The sequence below is a fragment of the Dysidea avara genome, chromosome 13 (genome assembly GCF_963678975.1).
Source record: "Dysidea avara chromosome 13, odDysAvar1.4, whole genome shotgun sequence".
In the NCBI taxonomy this organism is placed as follows: Eukaryota; Metazoa; Porifera; class Demospongiae; order Dictyoceratida; family Dysideidae; genus Dysidea; species Dysidea avara.
The window spans coordinates 5,075,258-5,091,432 of record NC_089284.1 but is presented as its reverse complement, the minus strand read 5'-3'; the positions used below and the strand labels follow the sequence as shown (position 1 = coordinate 5,091,432).

The 16,175-nt window shown below is 36.7% G+C and overlaps 1 protein-coding gene across 1 annotated transcript; it reads right to left on the bottom strand.

Moving 5' to 3' along the window:
• Window positions 1-412: 412 nt before the first annotated feature.
• On the bottom strand, window positions 413-9,803 carry LOC136242785 (fibrillin-1-like). The gene is made up of 27 exons (XM_066034265.1): window positions 9,623-9,803; window positions 9,341-9,526; window positions 9,161-9,278; window positions 7,924-8,312; window positions 7,654-7,873; window positions 7,376-7,581; window positions 7,197-7,313; window positions 6,748-6,855; window positions 5,765-5,887; window positions 5,588-5,707; window positions 5,409-5,531; window positions 4,522-4,647; window positions 4,171-4,296; window positions 3,998-4,117; window positions 3,747-3,869; window positions 3,577-3,699; window positions 3,407-3,529; window positions 3,231-3,356; window positions 3,052-3,174; window positions 2,881-3,003; window positions 2,711-2,833; window positions 2,536-2,661; window positions 2,361-2,486; window positions 1,679-1,801; window positions 1,426-1,551; window positions 1,251-1,370; window positions 413-669 (listed from the first exon to the last, which is right to left on the bottom strand). The coding sequence occupies exons 1-27, from the start codon at window positions 9,756-9,758 to the stop codon at window positions 542-544; spliced, it is 3,831 nt and encodes a 1,276-aa protein (XP_065890337.1). The 5' UTR covers window positions 9,759-9,803; the 3' UTR covers window positions 413-541.
• Between the last annotated feature and the right edge of the window lie 6,372 nt (window positions 9,804-16,175).

Below are 16,175 nucleotides of genomic sequence, written 5' to 3'. Positions count from 1 at the left end.
CTGTTCTAGCATTTTTAGTGCGGATTGATCAACAATTTTCCTTCACGTTTTTGATTCAAGATATTACCACTAAAACTTCAGTCCTGCTTATACATATATTATATAATAATTTGTTGTTGCAACAATGAATTGTACCACATGCCTATATAGCTAAACAGTCCACACAAAGGTAGTTCACAATTTGGCTAGACCATATTCTTATGTGTTTTGCAGTAAAAATATACGCAAGTGTAATTGTTAATTATTGTGTTAAGGTGAATAAGCACAGAAAATTTACTTGTCAAGCATTTTCTTTGGAGATGCCCTTAGATTTTTAAACTGTTACTTCCACTATATATCTGATCATTGATTGATAAAGATTAACCAAGTGGTTAGAAGCCATGGTTTACCAGACGTATGACACCAGTCATCTCAGACAACAATCATAAATTCATATATATATATACATGCATGCAGAAAAGACCACCAAAACAGATGGCGTGATAATGTAACATACACATCACATGCACGCACACAAGTATAGGGTAAAATGAAAGTCAATTCATAATATACATGACATGTCATCTGCTGCTAGCACATGGGGAGAAGAACAGGAACACTGATAAGATCCTTTGGTGTTTTTACAATTGTGGTCACATCCTCCATTGTTAGTAAGACATTCATTTATATCTGTTTCAAATACATACATTCTTACAAACTATTTCTCTCACTTCACACATGATATGAAACACAGACAATGACACAAGAACAGACTATAAGCCATAGATAGCTAGCTATACATGGCCACAAAGGCAGCTAATTTATGCAGATACAATGTAAAAAGGTTGTTCGATATACAGAAGTAGTGGATCCAGGTTGGAGTTCAGGACGTACCCAGAACTATGATCTCTTTTATCCATTTCTGAGGAATTAATGTAAAGTTTTCTGATAGCTGTATTGCACAGCACTGTTTTTGTCAGACATGCCTGGTTTTGTGAAATCGTTTCTTGAACAACTGTGTGGATGCATGTTTCTATGCTTATCCACTTTCCATGCACATAACAGAAAGTTTTACACCAAAAGCAATCAGTACACAAGAAATGAAATCTGTACTAAACTTCCACAATGGTAAACTTTGTCTTACAGCCATTATTACAGAAGCTTTTATTACTATACTTCATGAGAGCGTGCTCACACAAATGTTTCAAGATTTTACGATATGATAATATGCATGCACTACTGTCACCAGTGTGATATATAACCATCCTCACCTCTACATCTTTTGCCATTACCACTAAGCCTATATCCAGGTCTGCAGGTACACTCATAACTTCCCAATGTGTTGATACACTCATGAGCACAACCATGATCTCCTTCACACTCATTGATGTCTGTATATTATACACTAGTAACTAATACCGCCAAAGTTACTCAGTGTATAGATACCTTCACATGGAACTCTTCTCCTATTGGTGGCCCTGTAACCTTGAGGACATCCACATGAGTATGATCCTAATGTATTGAAGCACAGGTGGCTACACTCATGTGATCCTCTACTGCACTCATCAATGTCTGCACAAATAATATATCAGTCATTACATCTAGACATTTTTATTTTTTGTAGTTTGAATGCATTCCCTGTAGACCAGTTACTGAATTTTACTAATGTCTGCACGTGAATCACAGTTATGGTGATCACCTTTACATGTTGACTTGTTCCTCCCTGGTTCATAGCCATCTCGGCACACACACTCATATGATCCATGTTTGTTGACACAAATGTGCTCACAATCGTGGAGATCAGTTTTGCACTCATTAATGTCTGTACACAGTAAAATGCTCCACAATATACATGCATCAAACTGTTGTTGACAGTTAAAATATACAGAATTAATAATTTTGTATTCCCAGTTTTTAACAATGAGAGCTACTGAGCAGAAATATAGAATTCAGGAAACTATGCCTGAATTGTTTAGGACATAATGATGGGGTAACCAGCATTCTGAAGTAATGGGATATTGACATACTTTAATAGAGCAGTTACCTACTCCATTAGAGCTATTTGTGAAATAATTCTTCACAAGTGCAACAGTCACTAACTACCTTGTCAACTTAATATAACTTTTCTGTTGTGTAATAGAGCAAAACTGTTTGCTTGTAAACGGTATGATCACAAAAGTTGAGGAAAATTATTTTAAAAAGTGGACATGTATTTAGGGAATAACAAAAGCATAATGTGAAGTTTTCAAGAAACTTGGGATATACACCTCCAGTAGAATAGGGAGGGAAATTTACAGCATAATTCTGTGAGGCCTGGAATGAAATATGGTTAAGCATTAATGCCAAATAATAAAGGAAGGAGAATGCCCACTACACTTTACCTTTGCAAGTCTTTTTGTCTCGATGCAGTTGAAAGCCTTTACTACACTCACACTGATAAGAGCCTGGTAAGTTAGTACATATCTGGGAACAGTTATTGTGTTCTGGAACCTTGCACTCATCAATATCTACAAGTGATTGGTATAACTTTAGCACACTTGACCAGTACTAGTTTACCTTTGCATGTACGCTTGTCTCTCTGTCTAAGCTCATAACCACTTTGACACTCACAGTGGTAGGAGCCATCTGTATTAACACACTTCTGCTCACAACCATGAGTATCAGATGAACACTCATTAATATCTACACAAGTTAACAATAATTTTGTTACACATGGTCATTACTAATTCACCATTGCATGTACGCTTGTCTCTCCTAAGCTCATAACCACTGAAACATTCACAGGAGTAGGAGCCCTCTGTGTTAACACACTCCTGCTCACAACTGTGGTTACTAGTTCTACACTCATTAATATCTGCAATTAAGTGGTCAATAGTTTTAGTATGTTAATTCATCATTCACCTTGGCATGAACGCTTGTCTCTTTTAAGTTCATAACCAGTTTGGCACTCACAATGGTAGGCACCATCTGTATTTATACACTCCTGTTCACAACCATGAGCATCAGTTGAGCACTCATTAATATCTACAAGTTATCAATAATTTCTATTACAGACGGCCATTATTAACTCACCTCTGCATGTACGCTTGTTTCTCCTAAGCTTGTAGCCACTTTGGCACTCGCAGGAGTAGGAACCCTCTGTATTAATACACTTCTGTTCACAAGTGTGGTTGCCAGCTCTGCACTCATCAATATCTACAAGTGGTCAGCAATTTTAATACAAGATAAATAGAGTTAGCACTATAATTTACCCTTGCATGTACGTTTGTCTCTCCCTCTAAGCTCATAACCACTTTGACACTCACAGTGGTAGGAGCCACCTGTGTTAACACACTTCTGGTCACAACCATGCGTATCAGTCAAGCACTCGTTAATATCTATATAAATTTAAATAATTTTCTGCCACAGATGGTCATTACTGTTTTACCATTGCATGTACGCTTGTCTCTCCTAAGCTCATAACCACTGAGACATTTACAGGAGTAGGAGCCCTCTGTGTTAACACACTTCTGCTCACAATTGTGGTTACCAGTTCTACACTCATCATTATCTGCAATTAAGTGATCAATATTTTCAGTATGGTAATTCATCATTTACCTTTGCATGTATGTTTGTCTCTCCTAAGCTCATAACCACTTTGACACTCACAGTGGTAGGAGCCATCTGTGTTAACACACTTCTGTTCACAACCATGAGTATCAGTTAAGCACTCATGGATATCTACAAGTAAACAATAATTTTTACCACAGTGGCCATTAATGATTTACCTCTGCATGTACGTTTGTCTCCTCTAAGCTCATAACCACTCAGACATTCACAGGAGTAAGACCCTTTCATGTTAACACACTTCTGCTCACAAGTATGAGTTCCATCAACACACTCATTAATATCTACACAAAAATTCCATCTTGTGTCATGTCAGTGACCAAATTCTGCTACAAGCAGTCCCATATTATTACTTAGAGATGAGACATACACACACACACACAAACACACACATGTGTAGTTCAGGTTATACCTCTACATGTTTTGCCATCCCTTGCCAATTCATATCCTTCCTTACACTCACACCGATAAGACCCCATAGCATTTACACAAAAGTCACTACAGACATTGTTCTCTTCACATTCATTTATATCTATTGTAGAAGGAAGTAGCAATCAACTGAAAAATTTGCTTGTCATATTATACCTTCACAATCTCCTCTATCATTTCTCCTGTAGCCTTTTTCACACTGACAAACATGTCTTCCCGGTCTGTTGATGCATCTCTCATTTTTCTTACATGCATTTGGGTCAGTTGTGCACTCATCAATGTCTGGAAAGTAGCAAAGAACACTGTTTAGTGGAATAAGCATGCACAGTGCATAGCAAAAATAATCTTCATGTTGATGTGCATCAAATCATACACATACTGCATAAGTCTACACACTATAGTCTCCATTATGACCAACATCATTTTAAATCATCATAAAATGTTGTTTTGCCTTTTTTGGTTTGATTACATGAAATGGTACCCTGAAAATAAATAATGATACAATACCTTCGCAGCTCCCATTCCGCAGTTGCTTGTAGCCATCTTTACATTCACAGTTAAATGTTCCAGGTAGATTAACACATTTCTTGTTAGGATCAGAACACTGAGTTCTGTTACTGCATTCATTAATATCTGCAAGAAAAGAGTCACTTCTACAAGTAAAGTATATGATACTCTTAATACACCACATAGTTGGTTATTCATATACAAGTCATAAATCTTTGTGCCACTAACTAATTAGTCCACCACAACATGATTCTTCATTTTGTAACTTGATTAGCCTGTTCCATACTTCGTAAAAGCGAACATACGTATTCATTCTCAGCATTTAGTATACATTGCTGGTATGTCACTATAGTGATGCTTTTAGATCAGCTCTATGACTGCCCACATAGGAATAATTTGTGATGAAACATTGCAGGTTGCACATTCACTACAGGATTAAGATGTTGTTATAGAGCACCCAAAGACATTCTTTTAAGTTACTGCTGACCCAAATTTGCTTCTGAGCATACTTTAATGCCAGTAGTGAAAGATCATGATTTATATGAGTGATTGTTAATATTGCTGCTCTATTAGAGTGCCAATGCTTTAGCACACACAATACAGCATTTCTCTTCACAGTTTGCAATCTATCTGAAGCATTTATGAGGACAGTTCAACAAGGATTAATATGGGTGTGGACACTAACTCAAGCAGTCATGCTGCATGCTTAAAACATGCTGCATTAAGGTTAAACATGTAGAAAATATTCTTGTGGCCTGTAACCTCTGAAATTCAATGTTTGGTATATAAAACTCACATTTGCACCACTAAAATATACTAAGCTTATATCCACACATTCAAAGCACAACAAACAAATTGCCATAACTTGGCAATACCTATACACGTACCTACACAATTGCCACTTCTTAACTGTCTGAATCCACTAAAACAGTTGCACTGGAATGAGCCTGGTAGATTGATGCAGTGCTGATTTGGACCACATGATGTTGGATCAGCACACTCGTTAATATCTGATTAAAAATAAAAATTAAGTTTGTTACATGTAGTATAACTATCTCCTTCATACCTCTACACTGTCCACTCCTTAATGTATAGCCACTATTACAGTCACATCTGTATGTTCCTGGTAGATTAACACATTGACTATTTGTACCACATGATGTTGGATTAGAGCATTCATTAATATCTGATTGGGTAGAAATGTGTATATATCCACAGGCTAGCTTCATCATGTTTTCAATACCTTCACATTTCCCATTACTATACTGATACCCAGGATCACACTGACAAGTATAGGATCCTGGTATGTTTACACATGTTCCATTAGTACCACAAATCCCTCTATAGGCATGGCACTCATCAAAGTCTGCATAAAAAAACACACACGTTTGTTTTCAGTTGGAGGAAGGTTGTAGTAACTGCATGCATTACTCTCGAAAGGTGTCAGTTAGAAGTATAGGCAGTATTAAAAATGTACTATCACCATGGAAACAGCACATTACTACTTCTGCTGTGTTTATTAATTTCAAAGTCTAATAATAACTGAAAGTACTTTGATTGCTTTCTTTAATAGAATATCTCAATCTTGTTTGTTACACCCATTTATTGCTATTCCCTAAAGAATGGTAGAGTGGTGCAGCACCACTCTACTTTGCTCAAAATCTCTTTGATGTGGTATGTATGTAATTTAAAAAAATGACACTGATGTTAGTACAATATTTACAGTTATACCACTGTACTTTATTTTGCTGGGAAAAACTCTGTATCCCACTAGGTACTCGCTAAAGGCTGCAAGTCTGATTTGCCACTGATTAATGTACAAAACGTCATGCAGACTCATTGTCAGTAGCGTCATACAATCAATAGTAATAGTACAACTGTAGCAGCAGTGGCAGCAGCAGCACTAGGTTGTAAGGTTTACTGCAAAAATGGTCTTATTAATAAAGGACATCATTTTAAGCACTTTTCCTTGTTCAAGTGATACACTACTGTGATACCTTATTTGTTTGATAAGCACCGTTATACTACCCTGCATCACTTATTCTTTAGGCATTGTATATATATTTAGCATGCACACAGCTGAATTTGACTAGTCAGACCACTGTCACATAGTTTGCTGCTGCTGCTAACACAGTTTCATTAAGAAGCTGTGAATTCTGCCTGTACTCCACTACTTCTAAGCCAATTGCAAGTTGTACTATGACTGGCACTATAACATATGCTCACCTCCATAACAGCCTGTTGTTCTATTGGGACACTGACATCGATGACGGCCTGCCATGTTGACACATTCATATGTACAGCCTCCATTGTCAATGCCACACTCATTCACATCTGAATATGATACATGAGAGGTGGTTAACTATACAAAACCATTGTGAGTTCAGTAGTGGATCCAGAGAGCAGGGGTACTTGCAGGAATTTGAAAGGGGTCATGTGAGAAATTATTATAAAAGAGAATGTGTCCTGTTTCATGATAGATTCCAGATTCTGAAAACCTAAAGTTTCAATTTCTTAATGCTTCAAGTAGTGTGTAAAATCCAAAGCGATCTCCTAAACCCCTGGAAACTCTCCTGAGAGAGGGTTGCATTCTGATGCACAGTAATTATGGCTACCGTCTACTAATATTAATGGGAAATTCTCTTTAATCTACCACTGAATAGTATATTGACTACCCAAACATGTTCTGCCATTTCTGTCCAGATAGTAGCCATCATTACATGTACATTTGTAAGATCCCTCCAGGTTGGTACATTTATGGTCACAGAGAATATTCCGGCACTCATCAATATCTGCAATGCCAACACAGCTCTTTGTGACAAACTTGATGCTATATGTGTATATATAATTGTACCTCTAGCTTCAAAGGTAATTTTAGCAAACCCAGTGTATCCCTTAGTGTTGGCAGAAGATCCTGTTTGAAACTTTATGTAACCAAAATTACTGCTCAGTGTTATAAATTTGTTTTTAACATTAGAACCACAATATTCATCTATCAGGATACTTCGATTGTCTGTCCTTCCATTGAACACAGCTACATGGTTAACACCACATGGTTCCCTATAATAACAATGGTGATATAATAACAGCAACTGTGTAGTCACTGCATCAAAATGCAGCATGTACACATACTCTATGCTGATATTAAATATTTGAATGTAAACAACATATCCTTCAGGAACTTCAATGATCCATATACGATTAGTGTTGCTCTTGTAAGGTTGTGGGTAATCAGGAGCAGAGAAGTGACCACTCTTTCCCTTCAAGTGTTTGCCAGTGGGTGGTAGGACTATTGGAGGAGGTGTAACAACCATCTTAGGTGGAAGCCGACTTTCCAATGATCCACGTAATCCTAATAGGGCAAGCAGTTTTAACAGTTTTCATTATCACAAAGTAACTTACTACACAAATCCTCATAAAGAAGTTGGGTCTGCAATGTATCTAAAGGACTGAGCCCTGTTGACCTTCCAAGGGGAATGTTGGGTTCTTTTGAACTCATTGTCTGTTCACCATTTCTTGAGAAAGCGAATTCATCGTAGTGCATTATGCTATTGAAGTCATAAGTTACTCCTAGTGAGTTGATATGTGTTACTCTTGCAAAATTAAGTTCTGTTCCACGTTCAACATTATTTAGATGAATATTGATATACTCATTTCTATCAGGACGACTTTGCTCATGCCAAAAGCCAAGAACGTGTCCGATTTCATGAACAGCCTCAGGAAAACCACAAAAGCGACCAAAAGAAAGTACTTGAATATATCCAGTAGCCCTTCCTACAACAGAGCAGCACCTACATTTAGAAAAATAATGTCATATTTAATTTGTGATGATCACTTTTGAGTCATCAGACTATTCTATACACATATACACAACTGAGCTGTATATCATTTAAGTATGGATCATGATTAAAAATACGTACTACAAATAGACAGCCTGATTGTGATGACTTGGTGCTGCATACTATCATCAAGTTCAAATGTTCTATAGGATATAAACTTTGCTATCTTTCTTTCTCTTCTTGGATTAAGGTGCTAATTTGCAGCCAGCATGCATGCCAATAGCTTCATAATTCCTTTAAGACTATGTCTTCTGTAGCTATACTGACAGGTAGTGGACAGAAAATGTAGCTAGATAATTTGGAGTCTAAATTGTGCAATTCATAGGACCAATACATCTAGTGTGATTCTTCCCTGTGATGTGGTATACTACACAAGTTCAGTATATCAGTGGTTGAATTATGTTTTTGAAAGGGTACAATGAAGCAAATCAAGCTTTACCCTTGGAAAGATAAAAATTAGTTAAATGGCTAAGAATTACATGCAAGAGTTATTGATAAAACTGCTAATATAGCTCAGACTACATATAAAACCAGGCAAACTGATTCCTTGTTTAATATCGATACGGGTGAAGGAATTACTCATTACATGCAGCAAATGGCTATAGCAGACAAGAGCTATTTTATAATTAAGGGACCTTTCAAAGCTAATACTATATATACAGCTTTCCTTAAACAGGGAGGAGTGCTTTCTTTGCTGTAAAGGATGGCTAATCTTTCTCCACATTGAATATTTGTGCACTTGACCAATTTATGGAAGGTGATGAGAGAAACAAGGAATCTATAATAAGCACATTACTTACCCCGACCCACTGAAAATTAAGACTCCTTCTCCCTGCAGATTGTACCCTGGATAAAACCTTATACAAGTTTCAGCTTCCCAATGTCTCATAGCATCATAAAAAATCTCCTTCTGTTTATCTATTAATGTAAAATGTATAGCTATAGCTAGCTAGTATAAAATGCAACTGATTGCTAATTACCTGTTAAGTCACTATGAAATTTAAAGTAGACTGTACCATTTGGCCACAGACGAGACTGATACGAAGTAGCGGCTCGCTTTGACTTCATTGTATCATAACCACCTATCTCGACATGCTTGAATTGTGGTTCTCCAGTGGAATTATCAATCACAACTGGCATCATTATATCTGTTCCGTCGTAACTGGCTACAGCCAAACCACACAGCCATGCATGTATGCATTCATCATCGGACTTGTGAACAAAGTGCAGCTATAGCTTGTTCAGTATGCGGTTCACCTTACCAAATCCACAGGTCTTCATTGTAGGAGGTGGTGCCGGTAGACATTCATAACACCGCACCAGTAATGCCAACACTGTGATTACGAACACAGGTATGACGTTCGGCAGAGAACACAACGAATCAGAAACTTTAGCCATCGACCTCAATCACCAATTCACCATGCATAACTTGAATTCGTCACACCGGCCATGCAGTAGCATGTGACCTATATACTCGTTTTTACAATGACGTCATTACAGGAAAACCAGTGATGAAACTGAAGCCCATGCACTAGGATACCTTTTGCTTTCACTCCATCCCCTGGCACATTGCGGCCTGCTCACCTGTGATGATTATTTTATCCACCCAGATCATCATAGTCCAGACCTAGCTAATTTCCCCCGGCAAACCATCACAACCAGAGAACTTCACCATCTTCAGCTCAGTCCTGCTAAAGTAATGCAGTATACCTAGCTACAATGTGTATATCATACTGTGTGCGTCATTTAAAGTATTGCTAATTTTTTACACCATATACAGCAACAACACTGTTGAATTAAGTGTTTTAGGCCACTTCTTGCCATCATGCATAGGCGGATCTAGGAGGCACTGTCAGGGGGGGCCAAGGGGGGGCAAGAAGTTTTAGTGTACAACAGCATCTATTCCACTAAGAGGAATTCTAGTATACAGGTTATATTCAGTTGTATAACTAGATTCAGTATAGCTGGATGAATGATAGACATACAATTTTAAGATTGTAGTTAGAGAAAATTTTTAAAAATTAGACTTCCTAGGTTTGAATTTGGGAGCATTTTTGGTAACATTTAGCTAAAAAGTGTATGCTTGCAATGTATATAAAGATTAGTTATCCTATCTGAGATAAAACCTGTTTGATGGTAAAGTGTAATAAATCAAAATATAAAGTAGCTAGCATTGTTATGACATTAGAATTGTGACTGTTCTATTAGAGTAGTGACTGCTCTATTAGAGTATCTCGATCTTGGCACAAAAACTTAAACTTACTTTCTTTATAATGTACAGTAAGTATAACTGTAAAGTACATTTATAACTGTTGTCTTCTATTTACCCATTGGCTTTCTATACTTCTGAATACAGTATGAATGCATGATTCCAGTTTCTGGTATCAATATAGTACTGTGAGTCCAAGGGGGGCAAGGGAAGGGCCAGGGGGGGCACAGCACCCCTTGGCCCCCCCTCAGATCCGCCTATGCCATCATGCATCTTTATATCTTCTTTTCAAAACTGTGTCAACTTTATTCAGAATGAGCTCAATATAACTTAATCCAGCTGCAGGCATAATTTTGATTTGGCAGCTGGAGTATTAGTTTCTTCTCCTAGAAGGTATAAGAGATATCCCAGAATGGTCAGATGTTAATCATCTTAATATTTCATATCTATAGTTTAGGTGTTAAGTTTTTTTTTAATTTTATTGTTAGCTGTATTTCCTTGCCACACCCACTTGCACACCCATCTGTGGCTGTGTGTGCATGCCTGAGGACTCACTCACCTTACTTATATGTGCAAGTATTACATTTTATTCAACACTAATATTGGTTTTTACTCATTTTATTTTTCCGGCTATATAAGAGATATCAGCTGCACTGACTTATACTCAGTATACCTATAATCAATCAATCAATCATCAATTAAAAGGGTGCATGGACATATACTCAGTTCCTGGAATTAATTAAGATATGAACTATATCAAGCAGGTATGCATAATTACATGCATTACTGATGCAACTGATATGATTGCAGAAAAGTACTTAACGTATTTATCTAAGCGGTATATATACAGTCTTCACTGATCCACCCGCTATATGATTCACTAACCTTTATTTTGTAAAATTTCAATAGTTTCTGCTCGGTTTCAACATGATTTTTATGTATAGTGAATATCGCTTGCACTTAACCATACATCAGTGGTTAAAGAGCAGGCTATAAGTGTGTACAACATTTATAGCTGCATGCATATAGTTTGTTTGAATGCCCTATTAGAGCATCTGACTGCATTATTAGAGGACGTATGTGTCCACGCATTATTCAATATATAACAGTGAGATACGTAAGTAAGTTACCATTAGAGGATGCATTGTTTTTCAAAACAGTGCCAGTTAATGGTTTCTTGATGATTTCCAAATCAAGAAAGAACATAACCAGCAAAGATAGAAACTTCTCAATAGCTAGTAGCTACATTTTTGATGGAGTTATCCAAATATATTACACGTTCTAGTGTCAGCAGATGATCTATATATGCATCATATTGAGTACTGCACTACAGTCCACCAATATAATTGCATGAACAGTTGAGCTTATAGTGCAGGATGTATGACAGCCTTTTCTTGGATGCATGTATATATACTTGGTAGAGTGCTTAATTATTTATTTATTTATGAGGTACAGCACAAGTGCTGATGGTCTGTAAAGGACACCTGCAACAGCATGGTCCTACAGCCTGAATATTGATCCATGCAAGTGTAATTATGTGCTGTACAAATGTATTATTAGGCAAACCTGAAAACATGACAAACTATATATTACATATTATGATGCAGGAACAGTTACCTTCACAGTCTAACCATGCATACACTGGCTGTACATTATACCTCAACATCCTTTTTGTGGTAAAGTCACTACCACATGTGGTTATAGTAAGTTGGCCACATTATCCATAAGGCTATATATGGGTGAAACACATACACTACTATATTTGGTAATGTTTGCAGTTTACAATGGCTATATTGCTATACCAGGTAATGAATATATTCTCAGTAATGATCTCTGACTTGGTATAGTGAACATGCATGATGTCTTCATGTGGCAAATGATATCACAAACTTTTGTCAGCAATGTTGATCTGAGAAGCATTACAAAGTAGGTAGTCAAAACTTGTATAGCAGATCATGTGTGATGTGCCGACCATCATGAGCAGATTGTCATATTTAGCATTAACATCATGGTGGCCATTTCTTGGTTGTCACGTTTGATTTTCTATCAAAGTAAAATCTTGGTTTTTTTGAATGTCACACCTTTTTTTGCAGCTTAGCTGACATTTTTGGCATGGATTTATTAAACAGGATTCTTGGTATTTTAAGCCATGCATGTGTATGACCATGCAGACGATTTTATAGTAATAATTTGTAATGATGACATTCCCCAATTCACTTGTGGTATATTGTGCTTCGATTTGCCAGTGCAGCTAGCCAGACAAATGTGTCCAAAACTACAAGACCTCTATTCTGTGCATATATTCCTGTTCTAAATTTTGTGGTAAACTTTATGTTCTGCCATGCCAATGTAAAGCTAACTAATGAAATCAACTTGAATCCACCAAATTTTGGTGGAAATTCACAACTTTGTCAATGGTAATTCACCAGACCCTATCTTGTTGACCTATGATGTCACAAAGAAAAAGAGGAGGTGAGATAGTGGTCTGGCCACACGAGACAACTATAAGGCTTTGTGTAGAGAATTTGCATATGAAAACACGATAGACAAACTATATACCAGTTAAGAAGAAACTTCTTTATGTAATTTCTGGTTTACAGTTGCAATGAAAATGTGAATTTATGCCATGTGGTGATGAGCTGTTTTGCTATTGTCATATAGATGCTCACTATGGCAACCAGGAAGTGGACCATTATCTTAGTGATGATCACTGCCCCGGTAGTAAACACAGCTTGTTTGTTATTAAACATTGACACAAAAATTAAAGGTTGTGTAGTAAACCACTTAGAAGGTTTCTGTATCCACCAATGACGTGTACAAGCTGTAAAATAGCTGTGTCCCTTCTTGCAGTGTGTCTCTCTTCTTTCTATTAACCCACTTCCTTCAAATCTGTTCTGCATGGACCTCTTGAAGTCTTAGACTTGATAGTAATTATATGGCAAAGAAAGAATTCATCCTTTTGTGGTATAGCAGAGCCAGGTAGGGTTATAGTAATTAGCATGATTTTACGCAATTTGGGACTTCAAATCTTTGATTCTAATTTATACTGACTGTTGTGGTGGGTTTATTGTTTGATAGCATTACTTTTAAGGATTTTAAATGACAGTGACAAATTTTAAATGAATTTGTTTATGACATACATGCATGTACACTATAATATTTATATAATTGCATTGACAATTGAATGCATCGATCAAGGGTTCATGATATTATGAACTTTTGAATGCATGCAGCACAAATGGTGTGCTGCCCATTGAGTAGTGATTTTAAAGACAAGATGAGATTATTGTACTAGATTAATTTAGAAGTTGTTGCTAAGTAATAAGAGTAATTTGCTTTCCAGGTAAGAGTCTTTTTACTTGCATAAATCTTAAGCAATACTTAATTGGTTTGCAAATAATTGATTACATGCACGTTCATAATTTGGTAAGGACACTAGTACAGCCAGTATTTGTTTGTGTGAAGCAAAGGAAAGGCGTAATAGTGGTCTGGGGTTTGTCACTTCCACAGCAGTGAATGTTCAGGTTTCTTTTAGTTTTATTAAGTTTGGAAGTATAGCTATATAAGTTTTAGTTTGCTTTTGATCAAAATTTAAGTCCCAGAATGCAGATTAGGCTGCAGGAATGATCTGTGAATACTATCCCACTAGGGACCTGTGAGAAGGCTAAAGCCTGTGAATACAGGGAGTCATAAACGTGTAACTGAAACGTTGAAGAATGATGAAAAAGTGATTGTTCTATAAATGGTCAATATAGTAAAGTGTCTGAGTGCTTTGGTATACATTACCGTTGCTCAGTAACAAGAATATATGCATGTCATATTCCATGAAGCAAGCTTCCCAGGGTACAGTACTACAGTATACAGCATGTTTCCAAGATAAAAGTACCATAAAGGACACTGACAGCGGCCAAAGTTATTCATGCCCTGCAATTCTTTACTATAAAGAGACATGCATACTGTACGGAGCTTGACTGAGTATATGATGTCTGGAAAAAGTGCTCGAGGTTGCATGAGTAGGGGGCAAATCTAGGATTTCCCACAGAGAGGTGCTAAGCTAGGAGTATCTATAGTGGGGACTAGAAAGGAAAGAGGCGACTGGTTAATACAACTATAGTAGCTATATAGTGTGCTATACACACTGACTCTGCATGCTTTATCTAGGGGGGCCTGGGGGCAGGAAAAATTAGTAATAATTTTGACTAAACTTATTGAATAAGCATAAGCATTGCAAGCTGGCAGTGGTATAATATGTCATATAAAAGGCACCGCATAAATGTTACAGTATATCCAAAGTTAGGAGTCTAGCAGTGCAACCTCTAGAAAGCTAAGATATTTATTCTGTTAACCTAAATAATTATAATAACATTAAAAGATGAAACTGCGACCAGCAATAATCTTGCAGTTGCTTCTCATTCAAATGCAACAGTGGTCACATTTTGTTTGTTCTAAAGCATGGAATTTGATCAAATAATTGTGCAGCCTCCAGATGCTGTAGCTCTGTTCTGTTAGCTTTATAGATGCTTAAATTTCATAAGAGTTAATGTTTAATAAAGTATTTCACTCTAGTATCAAGTTTGTAACCACATCTGAAACTTTCTACTATACTCAAAAAAATTGTTCTCATTCGTGTGATTCATTGTGCAAACAATTGGTATGGAATAATGTTGATGAGATAGCAGTGCATAGGACAATTCAACATGTACACACTGGTCTTTAGTTTAGAAATGTTTCAATGATGAATGTTCTATTAGAATACAGTTGACTGTTCTATTAGAGTACTTTGATTTTTGTAGATTTTTAATGGCTTTACCTCTAAAATTTAATCTTTACTCCTCTTGTTAATTCCTAGAAGAGATTAGCTCTTCCCTTCTTGCTCTTTTAATCTTTACATTCTCCATGTATGCTATGGATGTAATTGCACCTGTATAGTTGTAGCTTCCACTAGCACATATTAAAATTTTGGAGGGGATACTTTGGCATCTCAATCCCCTAATTTTGCCCCTTTTTGGGGGGTGGCTGCAAAGCTGAAAATGAAAAAAAGTATTCATAAACTAAATTATTAGTATCCACATCCGCATCGCTGTTTTGTTAGTGGCTGAATCTAGCTATTGCATGTAGACTACTTTTTAAGTTTATAGCTAGACTGAGCATACCAAGGAGGTTGTATTCCGAAGTCTTGTGAGCTATCTAGCTAAAAATAAGATACACCCTCCCCAACTGCTATTTTGAGTAATTGGTGGATGAGAAACTAATATTTAAGTTTAAACACACACAAAATTGCTTTGTATAGTTAAATGAATTGTAACTAAATTTATAACAGAACTTATCGATATGGTGTATTAATTGTTGCTGTCAGAGATTGTCAGTACTGGCCACTGTAAAGCTTTATAATAATAATAATAATGAAATTTTAAAATAGTAATGGAGCTACTGTCAGCATCTTTATCAGAGCATCATTTCAGATTCCCCACTTTCATAGCTAGATTCTGTGCTCCATGACATCTGTTCTTACCACATTTAATGATAGTGATGTGACTGCAGAGATGCCCATGCATGCAGACTTTAAAGGGCCCTGGGATAGCTCCATGTCAAAATGGTTCCCTATA

What these genes read in the sequence shown, in the direction of transcription:
- LOC136242785 (XM_066034265.1), bottom strand. Translation starts at nt 9,758, where the DNA reads ATGGCTAAAGTTTCTGATTCGTTGTGTTCTCTGCCGAACGTCATACCT. An exon ending in GCGGAATGGGAGCTGCGAAG is followed by an intron (nt 4,297 to 4,521) that starts GTATTGTATCAT and finishes GCTACTTTCCAG; the next exon opens with ACATTGATGAGTGCACAACT. An exon ending in AGACAAAAAGACTTGCAAAG is followed by an intron (nt 1,802 to 2,360) that starts GTAAAGTGTAGT and finishes TACTGTGTACAG; the next exon opens with ACATTAATGAGTGCAAAACT.